Source organism: Lactuca saligna, chromosome 6, assembly GCF_052625555.1.
Source record: "Lactuca saligna cultivar CGN05327 chromosome 6, ASM5262555v1, whole genome shotgun sequence".
Lineage (NCBI taxonomy): Eukaryota > Viridiplantae > Streptophyta > Magnoliopsida > Asterales > Asteraceae > Lactuca > Lactuca saligna.
Window position 1 is genome coordinate 152,971,034 of NC_136422.1, and position 26,374 is coordinate 152,997,407.

General features: G+C 32.7%; 1 protein-coding gene and 1 long non-coding RNA gene across 2 annotated transcripts; both read right to left on the minus strand.

Moving 5' to 3' along the window:
* Window positions 1-4,751: 4,751 nt before the first annotated feature.
* On the minus strand, window positions 4,752-5,962 carry LOC145000009 (uncharacterized). Its single transcript, XR_013661086.1, has 2 exons — window positions 5,780-5,962; window positions 4,752-5,367 (listed from the first exon to the last, which is right to left on the minus strand). It is a non-coding gene; the product is annotated as an uncharacterized LOC145000009 (long non-coding RNA).
* Window positions 5,963-13,121: 7,159 nt separating this feature from the next.
* LOC145000204 (Transducin/WD40 repeat-like superfamily protein) lies at window positions 13,122-18,601 on the minus strand. The gene is made up of 15 exons (XM_078959396.1): window positions 17,721-18,601; window positions 17,567-17,648; window positions 17,316-17,471; window positions 16,179-17,212; window positions 15,961-16,102; window positions 15,619-15,864; window positions 15,229-15,523; window positions 15,001-15,122; window positions 14,813-14,932; window positions 14,454-14,585; window positions 14,250-14,372; window positions 13,912-14,169; window positions 13,697-13,822; window positions 13,488-13,604; window positions 13,122-13,414 (listed from the first exon to the last, which is right to left on the minus strand). The coding sequence occupies exons 1-15, from the start codon at window positions 18,419-18,421 to the stop codon at window positions 13,397-13,399; spliced, it is 3,672 nt and encodes a 1,223-aa protein (XP_078815522.1). The 5' UTR covers window positions 18,422-18,601; the 3' UTR covers window positions 13,122-13,396.
* Between the last annotated feature and the right edge of the window lie 7,773 nt (window positions 18,602-26,374).

Consider the following 26,374-nt stretch of genomic DNA (forward strand, 5'->3'; position numbering starts at 1 on the left):
GGGTTTTTGGGAAAGTAGGAATTGGTGGATGATACAATGAAAAACGGAAGAATGGTGGGAGCAGCTAATGTAATTAACACACATAGACGATTAGCGGTGGATCGGTAAAGTTAATCCAAAAATGCTTCTCTTTTAATCTATTATATAATATATTAAGGATATGTCTAGTTGGTTGACTGCTACCTAATTTATTAAGTTTAAGTTATAAGATATAGAGTAAATTACACGAATGGTCCCTATGGTTTAGGGTAATTTGCATGTTTTGTCCCTAACTTATTTTTTTAACTTGGAAGGTCCCTACTGTTTGTTTTTGTTACGAGCTTGGTCCCTATCTTACCTAAAAAGACTATTATGCCCTTGATTTTTTAATTTATTTAAATAAACACTCCCCTAATCTCACCCCCTCACATTACCTCACCTACCCCATCATTTTTTCCTCTTTAAATAATAGTCTTTTTAGATAAGATAGGGATCAAACGCGTAACAAAAACAAATCATAGGGACCTTTTGAGTTAAAAAAATAAGTTAGGGACCAAACATGCAAATTACCCCAAACCATAGGGACCATTCGTGTAATTTACTCTAAGATATAAGTTATTAAAGTGGGTTTTAATAAAAACTAATATATATTAAAACTATATACAATTACATATAAAAAATTAATTTATATAGATTTATAAAGTTTGAAAAGGTTGAAACCACAAACCAAACCGTTCACTGGGGTTTCAAAAATTTGAAACCGTAAGTCAAACCATAAAGAAAAATACAAACCATGAAATGAAACAAATGTCCGATTAATCCCATCACCCTATGTGTTTGTTTTAGACCACACAGTATGAAGGTTTTCATTACGCATATGTATCCTTTGTTGATCCTATGTGGAATGGATTTTCACTAGTGAACACCACCCTAAAGCATAGTGGGTGTGTTGTGGAGTGGTGGCTACCACAAAAGATCACCAAAACCTTTGTGTCTATCTCTCTTTTCCTTTTTTCTCCTTCTCTCTCTTCTTCATTGGTTCTTCACTAGTTCTTCACTTTGTCGCTATATATTATATGTAGTTATTCAATATCGGACATTAAAAATATATTATAATCTCTTTAGTTGGGGATACAATAACATGAAACATGTTTACAAATAATATTTTTTTTATATATAAAACACTTTTTTTGGGGATACTATAGTACCCCCAACGCCCCATATAGCTCCGCAATTGGATGATATGAAATTGTTTTCACTTGTATATGTGTTGTAAGGATACCGGATAGTAGGGGTGTTCATGGGGCGGGTACCTCACATACACTAACCGAACCTAAACCGAATTGCTTATAAACCCAAACTGAACTGAACCGTATAAACACGGATAACCATGGTTTGGTTCACGGATAACCGCTAAATGTAAGCATTTAGTAAAACTATAAACTTAAATATAAACCAATTATATGTTTAAAAATAATTGTTCGTCTAGCGACCAAAGTAATTGTGACTTGCGAGTGATCTGCCAATCTTGAATTTCGCTAAGGATCAATTTGAAACAATCATGAGGTCTCTGTCTTCATATTATATATATATATATATATATATATATATATATATATATATATATATATATATATATATATATATATATATATATATATATATATATATATATATATATATCCTTATTCTAATCATACATCATACATACGTATAAAGATAGCATTTTTTCTTGAATCTCATACATTTGAAACCCCCATTTTTTTTCCTTTCACCACATTCATTTGAAACTCTCATGACTTTTCAATTTCTTTATAATAATAATTATAATTTGGTAATTAGGTTAAATAAATATCAAATCTAAAGTGTATTCATATATAAACTAAATTTCAATATTAAAATAATTTCTTTAATTCTACTTATAAAATTATGTTTTTTAACTTTTAACATATTATACTTAATTTATTAGTTTTAATATATTGTTGAATGTAAACCATTATCATTTTAAAGGTAAAATTTTTGAACAATAGTTAATAAGATTTTATTTAACTTAAACAACCCAAAGATTATTTTATAAATAATTAAAAGTGATAAATTGTAGTGTCTTTCTAATAATGATTATAAGTTGGTTAATAAGATTAAATAAATATCAAACCTAAAGTGTAATCATAAATAGACTATTTCAATTTTAAAATAATATGTTTACTTCTATTTATAAAGTTATGTCTTTAAATTTTAACATATTATACTTAATTTATTAGATTTAAAATGTTGTTGCATGTAAACCATTATCAGTTTAAAGTTATAATTTTTGAATAGTTTAGATAAAATACTTAAATTGTTAATTTAAATATAACATTACAATGTCAACTTAAATATAAATTTCAGTTTCACTAAAAAAACCAAATAATATTTTGTAAATAGTTAAAAGTGATAAATTACAGTGATAAATGCAAAAACTAAATTGTAATATCAGTTTAACTAAAATATTTCCTAAATATATTTATATGATCGTTAAAAATTTCAAATAAGTATCTTAAAATAACTTATAATAACAATAGTTAAAAATAACTCTATATAAATGATTATATTGTTACCTTTAAAATCAAAAAAATAATGTTTGATGTTTTAAATAGTTATAATGATAGAAATTAAAACATTAAGCAAATATATTTTAAAAAATTAGTTAAAAATAACAACTATAAATAATATTAAACCGTATATAATATTTAATTTTATTGATATGTAACTCGCGAGTAAAAATCATTCAAACGAATGAGATTATGACGTTATAATAGATTTATATATTATCATATAATTCAAAATAGTCAATATATTATATCAAATTAATATACGAATTATTATATCAAATTTAACAAGAATGTTAGTGTTATATTTTAAAAAATATTTATTTGTAAAGACTTCAACTATATAGGTGTTTCTGCGCATTACAACGTCAACTCAAATATAAATTTCAGATCCATTTAAAAAAACTAAAGAATATTTTATAAATAATTAAAAGTGATAAATTGTAGTGATAAAAGCAAAAACTAAATTGTAATTCAATTTAACTAAAATATTTCTTAAATATGTTTTTATAATCGTTAAACAAATAAGTAGCTTAAAATAACTTACAATAACAATAGTTAAAAACAAATCTATATAAATGATTATATTGTTAGCTTTAAAATGAAAAAAACAATGTTTGATGTTTTAAATAATTATAATGATAGAATTTAAAAAATTAAGCAAATAAATATTAAAAAATTAATTAACAATAAAAAAAAACTATAAATAACATCAAATCATATATTATATTTAATTTTATTCATGTGTAACTCGCGGGTAGAAGTTATTCAAACGATTATTATATCAAATTAATCAATTTATCATATAATTCAAAATAATCAATTTATTATATCAATTTAGTATATACAAATTATTATATCAAATTTAACAACAACGTTATTGTTATATTTAAAAAATCATATATTTGTAAACACTGCAACTATATAGGTGTTTCTGCGCAACGCACGGACATTCGCCTAGTAAATGAATAGTTTTAATCTCCTCTTGCCAAGTGTCACTTTAATATAACTTCTCATTTAATATTATGCCATATGTCATATAGATATATTAGACAACTCATTTTAAAATTCAAATTTATATTTTCTAATTATATGTTAAAATTGAAGTTATAATAACTTTAAAATTTTGATATATATCTCTTAATTTAATAATTTATTTAAAATAATTTTATGAAAATTTAATTAATTTTATAACTCGTGGTTCCCACGGGCTAAAAACTAGTGTGTGTGTGTGTGTGTGTGTGTATATATATATATATATATATATATATATATATATATATATAGCTTTAGGTTCTATGGAAAACAAAAAACCCTAAAAATCATAAAAATACATAAAAAAATACTTAGAGATCACAAGACTTTTTTTTGAATTTTTTTTATAAAAAATCGCAGCTTTTTATAAACATTCGCTGAAAAAAAAAAAATAATAATTTTTTTTTTATAAGGAATGTTTGTTCTTCTTAAGATAATGATTGCATATTATATATTTGTTATGAACTGGACTTACAAGAACAAATTCAATAACATAAACAACAACCAACAGCTTCAAATATTGATTGATAACCTTAAATATAACCAAAAGATTACAAGAACAATTGATAGGATAGCTTATTCGAGATAGCTACTCTCCCAAGGAATACATTCCAGATTTCACAAAAAGATTGATACCTCACTACCTGCCTACTACCCTCTTCTTATACTATCTGACAAAACAGTTAAATACTATAAAATACCTAAAATGCCCCTCCTACTAATAAGATACCCTTTAATTAGATGAGTTCCCATGTTACCCCTAACTTACTTATTTGCCTAATATCAGAGGTATAACAATATTGTTGTTGGAACTCCTGGTCGTTTGAAAGACTACTTAATAGAAATGGGAGTATGCCAGCTACAAGAGGTCTCTTTTGTGGTAACAACATCTTATTGTTATTGTCCTATGAAGGAATAAACAGTTGATCAAATTTTCTTTTTTCTTTTAAAAAAAAAAAAAAAATCAATCATAACGAGTGTAAATTCTTTAGTAAAAGGCATATCTTGAATCATAACAGAGTACTGTACTGGTCTTTGTTTTGTACAAGAAGGAAGCATCCTGAGTTGAGAGTATGTTTGTTGCAAAGAAGGTATTTGACTGGTGTACCAAAATATCAACTGTAAAATGACTCATTTCTTTCTATTACAACATTGAATTTTTACTTTTTTTTTCTTCCTAAAGTAGTGTAACCCCATATGTGAAAGATCATGTTTTTAAGAACAACAGCTTGTGATTAAACTCAAGGGAGTGTTAGTACTTAGTAGAATATAAAAAACTGCATCACTTTATCATAAAGACACTAGAGTGGCTTAAAATAAAACAAATAGTACCCCCTACATTATAGCTCTTTGCTTTCTTTTCATTCCTCAGATTTACTTTCATCAGGAGAAGGGGGAAACATTTGCTTAATCAACTCCACCAATTCACCCACATCTTCACCAAGGCGTGACTCAAGATCCTCTATCAGGGGGTCGATTTCCACTTCACAAGTCGGCCTAATGTTGATGACACTTGTCATCTCAGGGTTTGAAAGCTTGTAAGGTTTACATTTTGTCACAAACTCAACAATGCTTTCTCGTGTTTGACTGGAACCCACGCTTTTCTGTAGATGGTCATAAACCTTGAATTCTCAAGGTTTTAGGGGCGCAAGCACCTTTGTGGGATCTTTTGCAGCCCCTCTACAACGTAGGAAATCCAGCACTTCAAAATTTGTAAGAAGCCCTGCATTCTCTTTCAGTATCTTCATCACTAAAAACAGCTAACCTGACTTCAATGAACAATATTAGGAAGAATCGTGATTACTCTACATGTAACAACTAGCAATAACAGACTATTACTCAAATCAGCATTCTCCTAATTAACAAACCCTAACAAATCATTGACAATAGCCGATAAACTCTTATTCAAACATCTAATTGAACATTTTACACTTCAGATATCATATATGAACAGAAAACACATTTCCTTTTTACAGATATCATATATGAACAACAAACAAGGAGCAAATTAGTAGCAGCAAAAAAATAAATAGCTAAAGGGAAGAAATCGACCAGCATCAATTGATAATAACACCAGCATCAATCGATAACCTTTAAATTGGTATCAATTGATATCAAAATTAGCGATTTCAAAAGAGAGCAGAAAAAAAAAAAAAAAAAAAAAAAAAAAAAAAAACCTGGAGTGGGGTGCGACGGTGTGGCTGCAGCTATCGAAGGTCTCCGGTCGGTGTCTTCACAGTAGTGGCGACGGCATACGGCGGCGAGCTGGGGAGGGAGTGGATTGAGCAGAAGCGATAGGCGACGCTGTAAAGGAGTCGTAATCAGGTGAAATAAAAGTTTTAGTAAGTTAGGAATGGGTTAAAACCGTTATAACATTTTTTGAAAAAAATCTTTATCCAAATATTAATTCAATAAAAAATTACATAAATGTTCCTTATAAATGTAATAAACTTAATTTTTGTCAATTTTTTACGAACATCATCCTTCTGGTTTTTTAATCTTGTATTAAAGGGTTTTTTTTTTTTTACAAACCATTTATATAATTTTATCTATATTTTATGTTTATAAGTTTGTGATTTTTCCACATTTGTATTTTTTAAAATTTTACTCTCAGCTTAGTAAAATATTATTTTTATCACTTTATTTTCTAAATTTTCTTGTTTACTCCATAGTATATATAATTTAATTTTTCTTAATAACTTTAACTCGTTAACCTAAAAAATCTATTTTTTATGTGGGCTTATATCATTAAAATTTAATCAGGATAATATGTGAACTTTTTTTTTCTGTAAGAACTTATAAGGACATCTTAAAAAAATTTAAAAAAATACAAATCATATTGTTAAGCGATTCAATTTTAATGATGTTTGATCCTTATGTCTCATTTCGTCGACTTCATATCGTTAAGTGAAAGACATTTTTGTCATTTCACTATCCAGTGACCATTTATGATGTTATATATATATATATATATATATATATATATATATATATATATATATATATATATATAAAATAATAATAAAATATAATTATTTAATAGAAAAGGGTCCTACCCCCTCCTTAAAACACATACACAAACTTAAACATGATGAGTAAAGCATAAAGACCAAAAATCAAAAATTTTGAAACTACATGGACTATCCATGATGTTTTTTTAGATTTTTGGACTATATTTTATACTTTCGGATACCACATTAACCATTTACGAAATTTTTTATTTTTTTTTTTATTTTTTTTTAACCTTACGGCAATTGCAAACAATATGTCAATCTCTTTTATACTGGTGAGTATCGAAGCATGAGAATAGTACAGATAAACTTATCTTCTCAAGCATCCAAATTCCAACGACCATCCACCATTTTTGAACAGACGAGGCGTTCCTGAGCAGGCAGAAGTAGAAACGATGATCCCTAGATAGTATCATAACAATTACAACAATGTTCAAAGTATAAACAACCAACATAAATATAATTAAAAAAGTTACATCATACTATATGTTTATATATATTTTCAAATCAATTACATTATATTGACAAAAAAAAATGAACATTTGACGCCTTAGCGTTCCATCCTCATAAGCGGTCGATTACCTGTTTTATTTATTCCCTGAGAATACAAGTAGTTTCGAAAAAATGTCAACAAATAAGTTGGTGAGTTCATAAACTTTTGAAAGTGATACTTAAAATCCTCTTCATGTAAAAGTGATGTTTGTTCGAGAAAATCCAATATTTTCCTTATGTAATGCATTGTAGTCTTAAAAGTCAAGATCGATGTGTACAAGTATTTACCATACTTAAAGAAATTTATGCAAGTTTGAATAGGCATAAAGCTCGTGAAATTTAGAAGTAGAACACGTAAATCTTATGTTTTGTTAACACCCCATGTGATTTATTATAACCATACTATGACTTAGATGGCCTCGTAATACGACGTTCTTCAGGCGCCGCAAGTTAAATGATAATTGTCACCCTAGACCTGCCAGTCTAGCTGTTGCATGCAGCTCAGGTGTGGGTTTGTCAGACCCAATATAGATCTATACACAACAATCACGTTCTCCCTACAATAGACTATGGTTACAATTTACAGGACTTTTGATTTCGTTACTTTGGATGTAACGCGAAGCGAATGTCTCACAAATTTATTCAATAACAGATTTACGTGCACTGAACTGAAAACCTTTGGTAATGAGCTTGAAATGTAAATGATACATAAACTATACCTATTATAGTTTATCCAAAACGTTTGTAATGCAAATGAACCCCATTTCATTTTATGTGAGTTGAATTTATAGTAAGAACATAACCATGTTTATCATGCCTTATTTTGTATTATTTGTAATGATAAAGGACTCTTACCAATCAGTGAGCATTTTCTATTATATAATTATACCACAACGGAAAACACTGATAAAATATGAAATCATCAAAGATTAACACTTTGTTCAACATGTTACAAAGTGTGATGAAAGTTGTAAGCTGTTAACTTGTTTTTGATATTTCTGCATTGTTTTGGAAAAATCACAAAATAATCATAAGAAGTCGAAAACTAAATCCATAGACTCTGAGTGTTTAGAAAATGTGTCTAGTTTGTTCATAAATTTTATTATGATTTTTAGATGTCTCTAGCTTGTGTGAAAATGTCCATATTCACAGACTGATCCGTATTCGTAGCTACAGTGATAGGCAGTTTTGTAAAAATCGCCATAAATTGTAGAAAAATCGTATGGACATGTGCAAGTAGTCATTTTAAAGGTATAAACCTGAACTATTTTCATCTAATACAGTTTTGAAAACTAAAATGTTTATGTTGACCAAAACAGTCTGTGAATGGAGTTAAACTTTTATGATGAAAGTTGTTGGATGAGTTTAGTTATGTTCTTGGTGTTTTAACTTGTATTCCCCCCCCCCCCCCTTAAAACTTGAGCAAAATATGAAAATATAAGGGTATGACTCACCTTGTGTGTTCTTAGTGGATGGATGTTGAAGAAAAAGAAGTGTTCAACTCAAGAACACTTAGAAGATGCCTTGAAGGTTCGAAGATCTAACATAAATGTGATGAAATTTATGTAAGTATTCTATGATTTTGGGTAGGATGAAGTGATATAATCATAAGGAGGATAATATCACTTACCAAAAGTGGAAGAAAACTTGATGATCGTCACTTGAATATCGAATTTGAGAGAGAGAGAGAGAAGTGAGAGAGAAAGGTGTTTGCTCTTTGGTGGAGTAGGAGTGAAGTGGGAAGAGAGATGAGGATTTTCCAGCTTTTGTTCAAGAATGTGGCTAGAATAATGGTGGGAAAAAGGATAATGATTGACTAGGTATGGGGGAATAGTGGTTGGGTATGGTCTTGGAGTGAGTGTGGGAGGTTGTTTGTTTTACACACTAAGGTAAAGTCAACACTCCACCCATAAATCTTACCCGCTAGATTTCATTCTTAGGCAAGGTTTTTCCCCAAAATATAATCAAAATATGAATTCTTAGGGTTTATTATGTTAAAATACGAGTTTGGGTGAAAATCCCACGTTAAAATCACGAAAAACGGGCTTAAAACGCTAAAAATATTGAAAACCGGGCAAAAATTATCAATTTCCGAAATTCTGGGCCGGAGGTTCGGTCCCAACTCTTAGAACCAAGAGTTGATGGGGGAACTGAGAGTAAGGTTCGGTAGTTGAACAGGAACCGATAGAAGGGAAAGGAGAACCGAAGGTGCGAAGGAGGGGAGGGAGCAGAAGGTGAGGCTCGATCTCGGTTGGCCTGCGAGGCTCGGTCTCGGCTGTCAACAAGGTTCGGCTTTGGCTGCTCAGTGGGGTTTGGCTTCGGCTGCTCAGCGAGGTTCAGCTTCGGCTGCTCAGTTGGGTTCGGCTTCAGCTGCTTCTCGGTTCCAGGGGGATTTTTGACCAAGTTAAGGGTCGGGATGACCCGAATGACTATAAAAAAGTTGAGAGAGATTTTGAGAGATATTTGGGAGAGATTTCACATACTTGGAGAGATTTGGGAGAGATTTCACATACTTGGAGAGATTTGGGAGAGATAGAGATTGATAAAGAGGGGTTGAGAGAGACTTAGTTTGTGACCTTTGTGAGTGCTTATCTTTGAAACGCAAGGTCTGCAACCCCGTTTAGCCCTGTTTAAGAGTCTTACACACCCCTGAAAGGGTATGTAATAGTGTTTTATCACTTTGCTACCTCACTTACCCCGATTAGGGTTTAAGAAATCTAAACATACAAACTTTTCAAGTGATGATTTCTTATTAAAATAGTGAGTTGTACAGTAATTACATAAAGGTAACCCTAGTATACACAGGTTGTAGGAGTTAATCGGTTGGCTTTGACTTGATCAGAAATTGGCAGTTGTCACACTAGAGACCAAAGGGGGTCCAGATCTGAAGTTACAACTTCAGATCTTAGCTCAAACATAAGAAGCCTTTCATAAAACCCATCTAAAAGAGGTTTTTGATGAACATGAGCCAAGGAATAGTCTAATACCTTCCAGAGAGTGTCCACTGATGTAGATCTCGAATCCCACAAGTTCTTGCTTATACTTGCTTGCTTTTCCCCAAGTGTTTCCTCCTCCAAAACTCTTCAAAACTCCTCCTCCAAGCTTGAACACACCCAAAGAACACACACGATTTAGGGTTTGAGAGGGACAAGAAGCAATAAAGGGGAGGCTATGGGAGCCCAATGATCCTTTAAATAGGGTGCAGTACCTCAAAATTTAGGGTTTCATCTGCCAGTTCCTACTCGTCGAGTCCCTTCTTGGACTCGGCGAGTAGGTCATTAAAATACGTGGATCAACCCACTGCTACTCGATGAGTAGGGCAACCACTCGTCGAGTAGCCCTTGAAATTAAGAAAATTTTTACATTAAATCAATACCTGAGAATCAGGGTGTTATACTTGTCCTTACAATGCATAAAAAAATGAAAACCATGTTTCTATACATCTCCTAAGCAATCCATTAAATTATCCTAACTCCTAAGCAATAACTCTAAATTCTGATCATCAAAACTATGTAACCGAAGTCCATTTCTCACAATCAGATTTAGCGTACTCTTCTAAGCTTCCTTCTTTCTCTTAGATCCCACAATAACATCAAAATGTGATCATCACATCATGTATTAAGAGTCTACGAATAGGAATTTGTTAAGATAATGGAGTTAGATAATGGATTTACCTGAAGTAGAGTCACACAACTTGACTTCACTATCTCTGAGGTCTTTCAGGTACTTCGGGCAGCTTTGCATCCAATGTCCCTTCAATTAGCAATAGAAACATATGGACTCTTTCGGTTTAACACATCGAACTATCTCAGAATTAGCATTTATCTTTACTATATGATCAAACTGTTCGACCTTGACTGATCCCTTTCCATTGGGAAGAGAAATATTTTATGGACCACCATTGTTAATATCCATAGAAACTTCCGAATCAAACCCTTTAAACACTTCTGCTTCAGATGTGCTCTTATGCAATTCTACTTCAGCAAAAATCAACATTTGGGTTAGATCAATAAGGGTCACATTGATGTTCGTCATACGAAAGTCCTCAATGAACTGACCATATGACTTAGGAAATGAAAAAAGAACTTGTTGGGTTTTGAGCACTATAACACTTCCTAAGTGCACATGCAACCCTAAATGCTTTGGATCTAAGTTTTCTCTAATTATACATGCATTTTTTTTCCAAAGCATTCACCCTATCTAGCATACATTTGAAGTTATATAATATAAAACTTAGTTAGGATGCTTACTTCTTGAGTAGAGTAGATTTCTTGATCTTTGAAAGCTTGAGCACCTCAAGTGTGATGCCTCTATCGGTTCACAAACACCAAGATGCAAAAGGAGGATTCTAGAGAATATGTTACTTGCCCCTACTTATAGAATCATTGATTTGCATAATCAATCCCTCCATATTTAATTAGTCTCTTTTGACCACAAAATTAATTCTTGGACGATACTAATTAGATAACTATATTAATATATTATATTTATAATATATTAATTATCCTTTATCCTCTAAAATCCATCATATCAAGTTGCACTGGTGAAAACAATCCAAAAAGGGACCATGTTACAATTGGGTCAAGTATATCCCAGTTATAGTTATAGGCTTAGACACCAAATCCAACAGAATCAAATCAATGGCTTGCTTCCATGGGAAAACGACACCCATTCTATCCAATTTGTCAATGTACGATTTTATTTCCAGAACATGTGCACACACAAAGTTTTCATCTTTATGTTTACATGTCAATAGAGCTTGAGTAGTTTCGTATCTTTCTCCTCCTGAAAAACGTGATGTGGGGTGAGTCACTAAAGGAGGAAAAGTTGGAGAAGTATGATGTCCAGTTCTATCATTTTCAGAAGAAGAGATTACATTTTCACATTGATTAGAAAGTGGAAGATCATCTTCAAAAGAAAGAAGAAAACTATTTCCAAAAGAATAAGGAAGACCGTAATTGTCTTGACTTGACATCTATAATGGGAGAAAAAAGAATTCAAATTTGTTGATTTTAATCCTTAATTATTAACCCATAAATTTTAAATTATTCTTATTTTTAACCAAGACTTTAATAAATCAAATTCAATATGTGTAACTAGAAAGGAGGTGCAATAATAATCAATACGTGGGTGTTAAAATATAGGCTTAATCATATCATTAACCACCAATTACGAGGGTATAGTCATTTAGACAATAAAATGATCATCTTTTCGACATTTATCAAAATAACCATCCATTTTTGCAAAATGGCTTTTGTGAAACTACTTTTTGCAAGTTTACTTTACTAGATAGTCCTCTTAGGTTTTGGATCAACACAAATAATATAATATACAAAAAATAAAATAAATAACACGCATGAATTACGTGGTTCACGCACTTACGGATGAGTGTGCTACCTTGTAGGACGAGTTAGAGAGATGCTGTTGATTCATAATCACAATTCAGATTGCAAACTATACAAAATCTATATATACAGAAGTACGGTTTTAAATTCCGGGTTTAAAATACCATACTGGCTAAGACCAAAATAATATTTCATTATAGCAACGGTTATCATATTCCATTAATGACTCAACAGCCAAAATTATAAAAACTTTCATATGAATAATCACACAAATACTTTGTAAAATAATGCAAATTTTAAGAAAAAAAAACTATTGATCAAACAAGACTCTTCTAGTAGTACTTTCTTTCAACAATGCAACTTTTTGTAGTGGTATCAACTGAATGCCTGACACACTGCACAACAAAAGTCAATAAAAATCCAAATTTCTGAAACGCCGCGTTTGCTGCTACTAGTGCTTAGACTACTCTTCCATTTTGCTTTTGTGTTTGTAACCCTTTTCCCATTTACCAAAATACGCGTTACTTTCTAAATTTTCAACTTACAAAAATTTGTTACATTTCTCAAAATGTGCATTATTAATTTATTTTGCACATATTTGCCAAAATTATTTTCCTTTAAAGATTTTTCTAGGACAAGTCACCGGTTACAAATAGTAAAAGATTTGAGGATAGTAGATAGTCATGAAAAATAAATAAATAATAATATACACACTACAATCATCACTGATCTACAACTTCATCTCTCCAATTATTGTGTGAAAAAAAAACACTCGACTAACAAAGATAAATAATAGATTGTGTACGGATATACCATTCTCATAGCCATTGTTGTGTTGTATGCAACTCATGTCTCATGTACATGTACATTATATGCAATTCATCTCTTGTATATTTACGCCATATATATATATACTCAACCACACCTTCAATCCTTTCTTTTACTACTATAGTGGGATCCAACCCTATTAAGTCATGGAAAAGGACACGTGTCATACAAAAATATATGTCAATTAATTAATTAATTAAATAACTTACCATGATTAGCCCTGATTCAGTACCACATAAGATCATGTCATTGGCTGTAAGCATGCTTGTAATCTTGCTCCCTGCTGATAACCTCCCAACTTTATGTTGTGTCCCTCTCAACCAAATCTGTTATTTTATAAACAATACATATTACAAAATTACAAATATACCCTTCTTGCCATTTTTTTCTAATATATAATAGAATGAGAATTACTCACCTCTAGGTTGCTTGGTGAAGAGCTAGTGATTAAATATACAAAATCCTCTACAACACTCATTGCCACCACATTTGTTTTTTTCTCTGGTTTAATACACATTTGACCCTTGCTCTCTCTTCTCCAATCCTGCATTGTTTATGTTTATTAGTTAAAAAGTTGTTTAAAATTTTTATTAAATGATCATGTGAATTTAGGTGTTATTGTTATTCATATACCTTAATTCTTGATCCATCGATGCAACTACTTGCACTATATAGCCAATCTTTATACACAGCTATTGAATTTATAGGCTTATTTTGTAATCTCCAGCTCTTTGAAGGACCTTTGATTTCTTGTTGTCGATTGTTTCCGATTATCAATTCATGTATGCTTGAATCCATGCATCCTATGTAAACTTTCCCTTGATTTACCCTCATGCATTTCACATTCTTGTTCTTCAAGACATCCTTTACCTTTCTTGATGAATCAATCACCTGCATCACAATATCACATCATGTTATTTTACTGTTTTACCCTTGTTATTCTTGTTGCTTTAATTCCTTTTTTTACTTACCTTCATTTTATGGCTATTGGTAACTGCAAAAATCACTTGGTTACAAGTTTCAAGGCTTTGAATTGCTTCCTTTGTTGTTATCACTTCAATGCATTTCATTTTCCTCTCAAACATTTGCCAAATCTGCAATATGGGGAACTTTTTATTTACTTGATGATTATAAACAAAACAAAAAATATTAAAAAGATTAAAAAGATTGATTACCCTAATCGTTTTGTCTGCAGATCCACTCAAAAGACAATTCCCTTGCTCAAAAAGTGCAAAACATGTTACTGCTTTCTTGTGCTCCTTTATATCTGATACAAGAGTAGTTGTCTGCCCCTTTATTTCCCATACCTACCATAAAATAATTCCATTTTTATCCTTTTCATCTAATCAATCAAGTATGTTTCTTTTTCACTTATTATTGTTTTGAAAACAGAAACAAAAATGACAACAGTGACTTTTTGATTGCATTTCTTGAAAAGAGACTTTCCACTTGACTTCTATTCATATTCAAACAGAAGTCACTTAATTTAGCATGTGAAAAGACTAAATTGCCCCTAGTTAGGATTCTGACTCACCTTGATAGAACCATTTGAGTATCCACTGAAAAGCTGCCCCCTATAGTAGATAAGAGAATTCACAGCTCCACTTCCATTATAATTTCCCTCCAAAACTTGCGTGTGTACACAAGATATTCGCTGTAAAAAACGAGCTAATTAATGAGTTGCCAGGGGTAAAATCGTCATTTCCCAAAAAGAAAACTTACCCATTTATTAGGCATATAATAATCAGCAACTTTCAACAATTCTTCTGCCATCCATGTTACACTAGAAAGTCGTCTGAGTGACTCTCTTACACCCTCTGAAAATTGAGTTAGCTTCTGCATGCCTTCATGCAAAACAGTGAAATACATTACAAAATGTGTGTGTGTATATATATAAAAAGAAGAGTTTAAAAACAATAAGAAAGTAGAACAAAAACGACAAATAATTACCTCTACCAAAAGTGTAGTTATATATGCACAAACATGCTAAAAGTCTTTCTTCAAGTTCCATTCCAGGATGCACATATTGTTCAATTGTACTTAACAAAATGTCACAAGCTAAACCTCTCAAATCATCATGACCTTTCACAATTTCACACCCAATCCATGCAATTGTTGTCAGACAATCTCTTGAAACTCTCTTGTTTTTGCTCTTTAATCCCTTCTCCAAAGCATAAAAAACAGGATTTCCAAGTTTTATTATGTGTCTTGCAACTTTCCCACACCAAATTTCTGTCCCATTTTCCTACATTTTCATCACATTGCCCAATTTACAACACTTAAGAGTCGTATGTTTGACCAAATAAGTTCAAGATTACATTTTTTTTTTTTTTGTATTACCTGTAATGTATCATCTGACCAATCAATGTTTTTAACAATGTTTTTATGTAACATTGAGTTTAATCCAGCTTTTTTCAACAACCAAGCTATTGTATATGGTTCTCCTGTCCATGAATAAGTTCCTCCAAGATTTGAAAATATGAATGCTGCTAATTGTTGTGTGTCCATGTCTTCTTCACATGTTAGTGCCTCAAGAAAAGCCTCAATAGCCACTTCACGATTCAAAATCTCAACAACTGACCCTTCCTGAATAGTTACATTCATTACAAAACTAAAAGTTATAACATCATTGAAAAAAAAAAAAGCTTATAAAAAGTATAGCATAAAAGTTAAAACTCTCACCATAACATCCAACTGAAGCAACAAACTAGCTGCTAAAAGTTTGTATTCTTGTTGTGTTTGTTGGATAGAAAGTAATAGAACACACATAATGTTCATCCCCCCTCTTTCATGTAGCTGGTGTAGTAGACTTATTGATGATGATCTGATAAATTTTATAGATAATATTTATTAGGGTGATAAAATTTTCAACTTGTTGTAGTTTTGAATTTAGAATGTACCTTGGCATGCGTAGTAGTTCATGGTAGAATTCTAATCCTGCAACAATGGCGTTCTTGTGGTTGCTTAAAATAAGAGATATGAATGGATTGATAGGAGCAAATTGCATGATATGATATTTACATTTTCCATCAAATCTCATACACTTGACAAGAATAGAAGCTAAAGATATAAGCTCTTCAAGATTCTCATTTCTTGGAACATTAACAAGGCTTGAAATCACTTTTGGTGAACTAATTTCAGCCAAATGAGTGTTGTTTGTTGAATAGTCAAAAGCAGTCACCAACACTTGAATAATCATTAAAGAAGCTGAAGGTGGTGTCACAGGTATTGATTTTAAACCATTTTTGTAACAACTTGAAGCACAAATGATTTTCACCAAAGTTGGCATGATTTCTAGGGTTTTGATTTCATTTGGTGAGGGATTTATCAAATGAATCAAAACAGCTGCTTCATGAACATCTCTTTTCAAAGCATTTGCAAGGTGTATGAGATTTAACCCTTTCTTCTTTATGTCTTCGATAACAGAGTGATTCCCTGAAATGATACTTGAAAGTATTGAAACCGAAGCTCTTGTTACTCCTTCTTCTTTTGATGTTGAAAGAGCCATTAGTAATTGATCTAAAATTACGTCTTTTAATAAAGAGTATTTTAACCCTGGTTTGCTTGCTAACATTTCGTACACTGTTGTGATTTCTACTGTTGTTGAATCATCTGGTTTTTCAAGTCCTTCTGAGAAACATAACTTTGAAATTACTTTTTCAACAATCTCAGCTTGTTCAATTCTGTAACTGGTTTCACCACAGAAGGAGGTAATTTCATCTGTTGACTTGTGATTATTGGTCAACATTTCATCTCTTTTCCGAAAGTTTTGCCATGTGGGTTCATCTTCGTCTTCGATTTCATTCACACTGTTCCAAAATTCTAAATCGCTTGCTAAGATTCCTGAAAAACTGTCGATGTTTAGAGTTTCTGGTGCTTTTGATTTTGTGATTGCTGTTCTGGATAATGATCTGTCATATTCATCTTCATTTTCCTGATAAAAATCAAGAATTAGTTTCTTATTTCCCCCTTTTTACTTTCAACTTTATTGTAGATTAAAAAAAAAGATGTGGGTTTTTTTTTTTTTTGAGAAATACCTCAGAATCGTCATCTGAAAACCCACAACTGCCTGAATATAAAGAAGTTGGTGAATCTGATTGATCTTCCATGAGAAGATCTTGGAGACGTTTGACACTCGAGCTTTCTTGTGCTTTCTCATTCTTTTGAGGATCGATAGGATGCACCTTTTTAAACTGCATTATGATATGAAGATTAATCTCATTTACATTTATTATCTTTATAAGTTTACACGAAATCAGATTACATAATATGATATATATGCACTCACATTCTGATGAATCCGTAAATGATGAAGACGATGCACGTGTTCATACGAATTTGAAGATGACGTGCTGCAGACATTCGTGTTTCTGCAACGAAACCCCATTTAATTAATTATTATTGAAAGTTTTATAAAAATGAAAGAGAAGAAGTAAAGTTACCTGATTTCTTGTGATTTTTCATCGGGTTCTTTCATCAATAAAGGAGATTGTCCATAAGAAATAACCTGGTGATACATCAACCATGCTTTATAACTTCTTGCACCCCATCTCACACCTTCATTCTCGTCAACCCCATTCTGGAATTCCTGTTTTAAAGGCATAATGCAGGATTCAACCATGGCGCGATACAGCTCCGGTGAAAGCTCAGTCCTCACGATCACCGGAGACACCACCAGCGCTTGAAGAAAATGAACAGCAACTTGAAGCTCATCCCGTTGCAGCTTCCTAACAACCGACAAATAAAAATACGCGTAACAAACCAAGTAGGAATTCGATACTCCGGCCGTCGTCCCGTGCTCATTCAACAACGCCGGCGCCTGAAGCATCCTTTCGGCGCGTTGGAGGTTGGAGTTAACGTCTTCAAGGCATTTCGATTGAATTGCAGCCTCTACATTTTGAATACCCCAGTAGAGATTTGAAAGCACCGATTGTTCTGAGAAGTCAAAGAACTCTTGCTCGTGAATCTTGAGGTTTGACGAGCATTTAGCTTGTTGGATTTTTCGGGTTTTGGGGTTGGATAGGAATGAGTGAATGTGGTGATTGGTCAAAGAGACGAGTAGTCTTAAGAGCTTGGGGTCTATGGATTCATGGCGATGAGAAGACGAGGAAGAAGAAGATGAAGAAGAAGAGGTGGACGCCATTGAAGGGTTGAATAAAGAAGAGATAAGAAGAGGAAGGGAGTGTTATGAAGAAGATGTAACATGTGTTCTCGTGAGACGAATTCCAAAACTTTTCGGACCCTCTGGTTCTTCCAGAGACGACGATACAGACAAATTCAGAACCATCTCTTCCCATATAGAGAGGGAATTATGGCCGAATGCCAGCACAAATTTTCTAAACAGCCACACCTTTTAGTAAAATTAATTTTTTTTAATTACTTTTGCAACATTGTGAATAAAAAGATAGAAATCAATCGTATACTATTTTGATTATAAGAGAAAGTGGTGTTACTTTTTCAACATGGTAAAGTTATCTATGTTCATATTTGTGATATAAAGTTGTAATGAAGTAATGAACTAATAAAAACTAATGTCATTCATTTTTTTTTTTTTTTTCATTTTCTAATGTTGGACGGCATCTAATTTGGCTATCCAATTAGTGGGTGTTTGGCATAGTTTTTAAAAAAAGCTTATTAGTTTTTTAGTTTTTTAAAAAATTAATAAGCTAAAAAGGTGTTTGTCTATTTAAAAAACACTTTTTAAAATAGTTTTTTGAATGAGAAAAAGTAAAGCTTTCAAAAAGTTAGAAAATCCTAGTTTTTTAGTTTTTTAACCATTTTACTCTTGAAAAAACAGTTTTTCGTATCCAAACACTTTTTAAAACCAGCTTTTCCTAAAAACTATAAGCTAATAAGTACTTTTCTTAAAAATCACTTTTGACATAAAAAAATTAATCCAAACATGCCCTAAATACATATTTATATTTCGAACTTAGATATATAATCATATTGCTAAGAGCTTAGATACATAATCATATTTCTAAGAGCATTTCCGTTGGGAATTATTTTAGAGCTTTTTTTATTGATTTATCAATTTTTTTCATTTAACACCATTGGAGTGGAATGCTTATTGTTCATTTATATTGACCACTCAATATATATTGAGTGGTTAATATAGTATAAAGTTTTAAACGATTTATCCCTTCTACTTTTAATATATTATATTTTTACTCTCTTAATTGTATTTTATTTTTAAATATTTATTTATTTATTTAAGTACTTAATTATTTCTATCATAATTTTTCATTTATTAAATATTTATATACTAATTTGTAATGATAACCTTAATTTAAAATATTTTATATTAAAGTATAATATGTTTAAAGACTACTAATTAAATGATGGGGGTTTATGAACATTTTTAATAGATGATGATCAATAAGTTAAATTTTTAAAAAAATTATTGAAAAAGTTTAACCATTAGAGGACTTATTTAATTAGAGGTCAAAAATGTTAGAATAATGATACTGATAAAAATATTCAATGATATGGTATGTTAACCATTGGAGATGTCCTAACTTTTGATACCACTAAACAATAAATTTTCTTAATATTATTAAATAATAAACAAGTTTTAGATATTTAGATATTTTGTTGAATATATTTTAGGGCAAAGTACATCAAAAATATCATATATTTACATTTTGTTCAGTATTATATTTTAAGTATATATAGTTTACGATAAAACTTTAAAAATGGTTCAATGGTTTTTTTAGAATAAGTTTTAGTCATTAACTTCAAAAAATATTTATGGAATATCCATTTGGTTTTCAATTTCTACGACGTCTTTCACCCACATGAAAAGACTTATATACCATTTTAATTTCTTATTGTAATTAATTTTAACTAAAACTACTTAAAAAATAAAATAAATAACCTCTCTCTCTCTCTCTCTTGTTAGTAAAGAAAAAAGTATTAAAAAAACTCACACCATCTTCTTCTTCCCTAACCTACATTTTTTCACAGTTGGAATGACAGTTGAAGTAATCGTGATGTATCCAATCCAGCACAAGACATACACTAGTGGAATCGACAATCTTCTGGTTCTTTTAATCGGTGGAATCCCGATTTCTATGTCAATTGTTATTTTCGTCACCATAGCCATCAAATCTTATAGGATTTCATAGCAAGGTGTGATTATCCAAAAGAATGATTGCAATTGAAGAAAAAGGGGGGAATGGATGTGCTTTGTAACGATAAAATAGGGACACTTAAGCTCAACAAGCTTTTTGTGGATACGAATTTAATTAAGGTGTTTGCTAAAGGTTTCAATAAGGAACATGTGTTTCTCTTTGTTGCTAGGGCTTCAAGAATTGAAAACAAAGAAGCCATTGATATCACCATTGTCGGAACCCTAGTTGAACACAAAGAGGTCTGTTTGTTTCTTTGATAAAACCTAGATCATCAACAATTAAGCTTTATTTTGACTTACTGCACATTTCTATAATGTTTAATGGATCCAAAATTAAGTTAAGACATAAGTAGAGCTTGAAGTCACACTTAATCCCTAAGTCAAAGTTGAAGTTAAACACAAATCCATAAATATAATTTCCAAACAATGATTTCATAACTTAAGTTTATATATATATATATATATATATATATATATATATAAACATAGAATCAATATTAATGTCATGAAAACAGTCATTCTAGCATTATTGGAGCTTTGAATGTAACACTTGGATTTTTGGTATGTTCCTTATTGCCCTTTTATTTTGAAAATTTTGCATTTTGGTCCTTGGAGTAGTACGCGGGGAGTACCACATGGTAAACTTAGCATACTAAGGAGAAACGGTCAGGATTGTGAGGCCCTATACGCTGGGCGTACGAGGGTTACGCTTAGCGTAATCCGTGTTTTATGAAACCCTAATTTTAGGGTTAAGGACCTTAATTCCTTAGGGTTGGCCTCTTTACCAGCCCCCAAACCTCCTAAAACCCTAAATCGACCCTTAAGCCTTCTTTGTGGTGTTCTTGAGCTCTTGAGAAGATATTGGTGGTTATTTTTCCCTTTATAAAGGAAGTAAAGAGGATTGAAGGTGCTTTGCTTGGTGGGGAGTCTATAGATCCAAAATCATCACCCTTTTTGCAAGACTTTGGAGGTATCAAGTTCGTACATTGGCTTGTAAATACTTAGATCTCTTTATGGCATGATTTGTTATGCTTTTGGTCACTTTTAGGGTTGGTGGATGAGTTAACACGTTTGAAGGACTTATTCTTTTAGATCTGAGCTTATTAGGAGTTCCTTAAGCATAAAGGTGCCAACTTTATGGGGTATAGGGTTTCATGCATGCGTTAAGTCACCTATTAAGTCCTTTTTAAGCTTAAGAGCTTCATTTAGCCATGTATGAACGTAAAGTTAGTAACTTTACGTGATAAACCAGCTCATGGAAGTCAGATATACATTTTGGAGCAATGTCTTAACGGATTAAGGGTTAAAATCATGTTTTGGTTGAATGGGTGAGTATCTTAGCGTACAGGCCCTCAAGCAAGTACGTTGTGTGTAAGTGCTGAGTACGCACCACGTACTCAATCTGATGGGCTTCGTATTTTGGGCTTCGAGTTTGGGCTATTCTTTTTGGCTTGGATGCTTAGGTCTTCGTTGGGCCATCTGAGTGAAAGTGTTTTGGACTAGGAAAATTATTAGGCCTTGGGGTAAGGCCCATGTAAGGGTTGGGCCCAATTTGGAAAATTGGACCATGTATGGGCCTTGGATGATTACTTGGTTTTGGGCCTTTTAGATTGAAGGTTTGGGCCTTAGTCTTGGACCAAGCTAGGTAAGGGGTAAAATGGTCTTTTACCCTAAGTATGGATTGATGGTTATAAATTGGAATTTGGTTGTTAATTGGATGTTATTGATATTGATAGCTCGGGAATTTTTGGACCAGCATCCAAGGATTTATCAGTGTGATTTAGCAATGCGAGTTGAGTTTCCTCACCATGTTTAGCGAGTCGAAGGCTACAATGCCGACCCATGATATGTTATGTTAGAATACTCGTTTTCTATATGCTTGTATGCTTGTTGGACGGGGCCCGATGGTATCTTGTCTGCTATTACATGTTATGCTTATATGAATTGTATGTGGGTGGGGCTCGTTATGCGAGTTAGGGTGGGGCCCATTATACTTATTGGTCAGGGCCCGTTATGCGATTTGGGGTGGGGCTCATTATACTCAGTGGGTGGGGCCCGTTATACAAGTTAGGGAGGGGCCCATTACACTCATTTGGGCGGGCCCGTTATGTGTTATCTATATATATATATATATATATATATATATATATATATATATATATATATATATATATGGTATGAGGTATTTTGGGGAACTCACTAAGCTTTGTGCTTACAGTTTTTAGTTTATGTTTTCGGTACTTCCAGTTCCAAAGGGAAGGGTTCGGGATGCTTGCAGGGCACACACCACCTCATTCCGTATTTTCTTGATTTAATCTTATATGTCATGATGATTGATACATTTGTTTATCTGGATTTGTATGAAAAAATTTTGGAATACTAGTTTTATTAATTTTAAAAATGAAATTTTTGGGTCTTATTTTTGGGACGTTTCATTGAAGCTCATATCTCTTCATTATATTTGAAATCAAGTCCAAACAAGTTAAGTGATTAGATATTTGTGCTTTTATGACAAGAACTCACCAACAAACACACTTAAAACACTTATATATGCTACAAACTCATATTTGGGGAAACTCTCCACACCCTGACTCAGAATGGGTGAAGAATGCATGAGAGATTATCTTATAATGGTCCAAATGCAATGATTCTAGCTCTCTGTCTTATAAGATGCTCCAATCTATCTCTAATTCCCCTTGAATTGAAGGAAATCACCATTACTATATTCTCAATCTCTTAAAAACATGAATGAGAGGAATAAAGAAGAAGCTAGGGGTTTTGATTTTATATTTTTACTCTAATGACACTTTTGTTCATCAAGGTTCAAGTTTCACACTAAATTCTTGTTGATTCATGTTTTGTTGTGATATGGTGAAGAGGTAGTTATCTTGATGTCGAATAGTCTGTAAATAACTAGTGTCTACATGACTTCGTTATGTAATGTATTTACCATGCATCTTGTCGGTTCGCAATGTAATGTCGAGTCCTAGTATTTTTTGTTTTCATGAGTACCCTTTAAATAAGGTAGGTACATTAGAGAGTCTTAACATCTTTTGCACACTTGTACGCTTTGAGCTTTCTCTCATACGATATTATCTTGTACTCATTCCTGGATATAATTGAGCTGAAACCAGATCTTATTTAGATCACTATGTTCATCTTACTTGTAACATCGAAAATTATGGTATGTCTTGAAACCCTAAGGAATTGTAACTTTTGCATAATTGGTCCCTTGAGTACGTTGGGCGTACTTAAGTGTACGCTTAGCGTACTGCATGGTTGTGGTTGCAAAGGAATCAGGGTACGCTGGGCGTACCTTGAGTTACATGGGGCGTACGCGCCAGGGACGCAAAACCCTAAATCTCGGACTTGAGGCCTATTTAAGCATCCTTAACTAAACCCTAGAGATCCTACCCAGCTAAAGAACGTCCATATACTCCTGGAAACTTTGTGAGATCATTCTTGAGCCTTAAAGAGTGCATATGTGGCCTTTTTAGTGTGTATTTCAAGAATAAGGAGTGGTCAAGCAAGCTTGGATCAAGTGAGTGCTTCAAGATTCTGCACCAAAGTCATCTTGCAAAGCTTTTGGAGGTAAAAAGCTTGAATCTTTCCTTTTTAATCTTTAGATATAGCTAGGGTTTTGGTGGTTTGTCCCTTTGGTGAACTTTGGACCTCTTTTGTTGAGCTAAGCCTCCCTATTCGATATGAGAGTCAGATTTGAGGTCCCTTAGTCATTTAGATGTATAAAAATGGAAGCTTGATGAGAGTTTTGACCTCATTCATGGGTAAAAGACATTGGGAAGGTCTTAGTGGAGTAGTTGGGTGTGTATGAGACATGCAAGGGCATAAAGTTGCCAACTTTATGCCTTAGGAAATCTTGTTAGATTCAGATCTAGCTTTTGGACGAGAAAGATTCGAGAATCAAGCACTTATTGGAAAAAGTGGTTAAAATGGTTGTACGTTGGGCGTAACTGGCTGTACACGACACGTAGTCCCTAAGCCTTCATTACGTTGTGCGTACCAGGGTGGTACGTTAGGCGTACGCAAGTCAGTTGGGCCTTAAGTTGTTTTGGGCCTTTGGGCCTTAGTTGGTTGTTAGACTTGATTGGATTATGTGAGTTAGAGGCCTTTGCATCTGTTTGGGCCGTGGATTTATCGGTTGGGCCTTATTGGGCCAAGGGGGCCCATTAAGGATGTTGGACTTGGACTTGTGGACCATTTGCAAATGAAAAGGGTAATTGGGCCTTGGGGTTAGAATTGAAGGTTGGGCCTTTCCTGGAATAATTTAAGGACTTATTATTGATTATATTATTATTGTTATTATTCAGCTCGGGAGGTTGCGAATTATTAGGAGGACAGTATTTGTATTCATCGGACGGAGGTGAGTCTTCTCACCATACCAATGGGTCTGAGGAACCAAGGCCGACCCATTTTATGTTATGTGTTATACTAGCTATAGTATGGATATGTGGTATGATAGTTAACTTTATGCTAAGTGGTATACTAGTGGTTTTATGTTATGTGTTACACTAGCTGTAGTATGGATATGCGGTATGATAGTTAGGTTTATGCTAAGTGGTATGCTAGTGATTATATGATATGTGTTATGCTAGTTGTCTTTATGATACTTGCATGGAAGACCTTGGGGGAGCCCGTGACATTAGATATAAGACCATGTGGGGTAGCTCATGGCATTCCTAGGTAAAGACCATGAGGAGTAGCCCATGAAATTGGACATAAGGCCATTTGGGGTAGCCCATCGAAGTCTAAAGCTAGTGGGAGCCCAATAGATACTGAAGAGATTCAAGAGTCAAATGAAGAAGGACATGCAGCTAAATCTGGTGCTCAACCCAAGGTTGATCAACCTGTTGAGCAGACTAACATAATTCCAATTCCATCCCTTCACATATCTAATAGAGTTTGTATTCCTCTAGAGTTTTATCATTTCCATATTAAAAAAGAAAAAAGATGTGCTAATCAGTGACCGTACACTGGCTAGTATGGATGAACCATCCAACTATAGGGAAGCGATGGTAGGCACTGAAGCTGCTAAATGGAAGGAAAGTATGGAAAGTGAAATTCAACCTATCTATGATAACCAAGTTTGGAATTTGGTTGATCCTACATGTGGTATTAAAAACGTTGGGTGCAAGTGGATCTTCAAGAAGAAAACCGACATGGATGGGAATGTGCAGACATTCAAATCTAGGTTGATCACAAAGGGTTACACTCATACTCAAGGAATTAATTATGAGGAAACATTATCACCAGTAGCCAAGAATAAATCAATTAGAATATTACTTGTCATAGTTACTTTCAATGATTATGAAATATGGTAAATGGATGTGAAGACTGCTTTCCTTAACGGGAAATTGACAGAGGATGTCTAGATTACACAAACCAAAGTCTTCATTGATCCAAAATAGCCTAACATAGTGTACAAGCTTCAGAGGACCAATTATGGACTCAAACAAGCACCACATGATTTGAATATTTGCTTTCATGAAAAGGTCAAGGAATTTAAATTTTCTAGAAGTGAGGATAAGTCTTGCGTATATGTAAAAGCCAGTAGGAGTAATATAGTCTTTCTAGTATTCTATGTTGATTATATATTAAGAATCTATAGAGATAGATAATATATAATTTTCATATGTTTCAATGACCAGAGAGAATGTTATGATATCTCTCAGAATTCAAAAACTCAACTGAATTTCAATAAGGAAGTTTTTGGTTGATAATCATAAGAAATTACATTTCAACCACCCTGAAATTCAGTTGATATCCATAGATAATGCTCTAATATCTCTCAGAATTAAGGTCCCTCTGTTAGTTGATAACCAAGGACATTCGTGAAGGGATGTCGCCCCTTGGAACCCCGCAAAGGGGTGAAACCCCCTTGACCGCCGCTCTTTGGGTCGTATAAGAGTTAATCTAGATTAATACAAGTGTGCACTCCACACCTCC

Excerpts from the sequence above, each read along its gene's own strand:
- LOC145000204 (XM_078959396.1), bottom strand. The coding sequence starts at position 18,421 with ATGGCGTCCACCTCTTCTTCTTCATCTTCTTCTTCCTCGTCTTCTCAT. Across the intron at positions 17,472-17,566 it reads ATTTACGGATTCATCAGAAT|TTTAAAAAGGTGCATCCTAT; the intron begins GTGAGTGCATAT and ends ATCATAATGCAG. Across the intron at positions 14,373-14,453 it reads CTGCAGACAAAACGATTAGG|ATTTGGCAAATGTTTGAGAG; the intron begins GTAATCAATCTT and ends CCCATATTGCAG.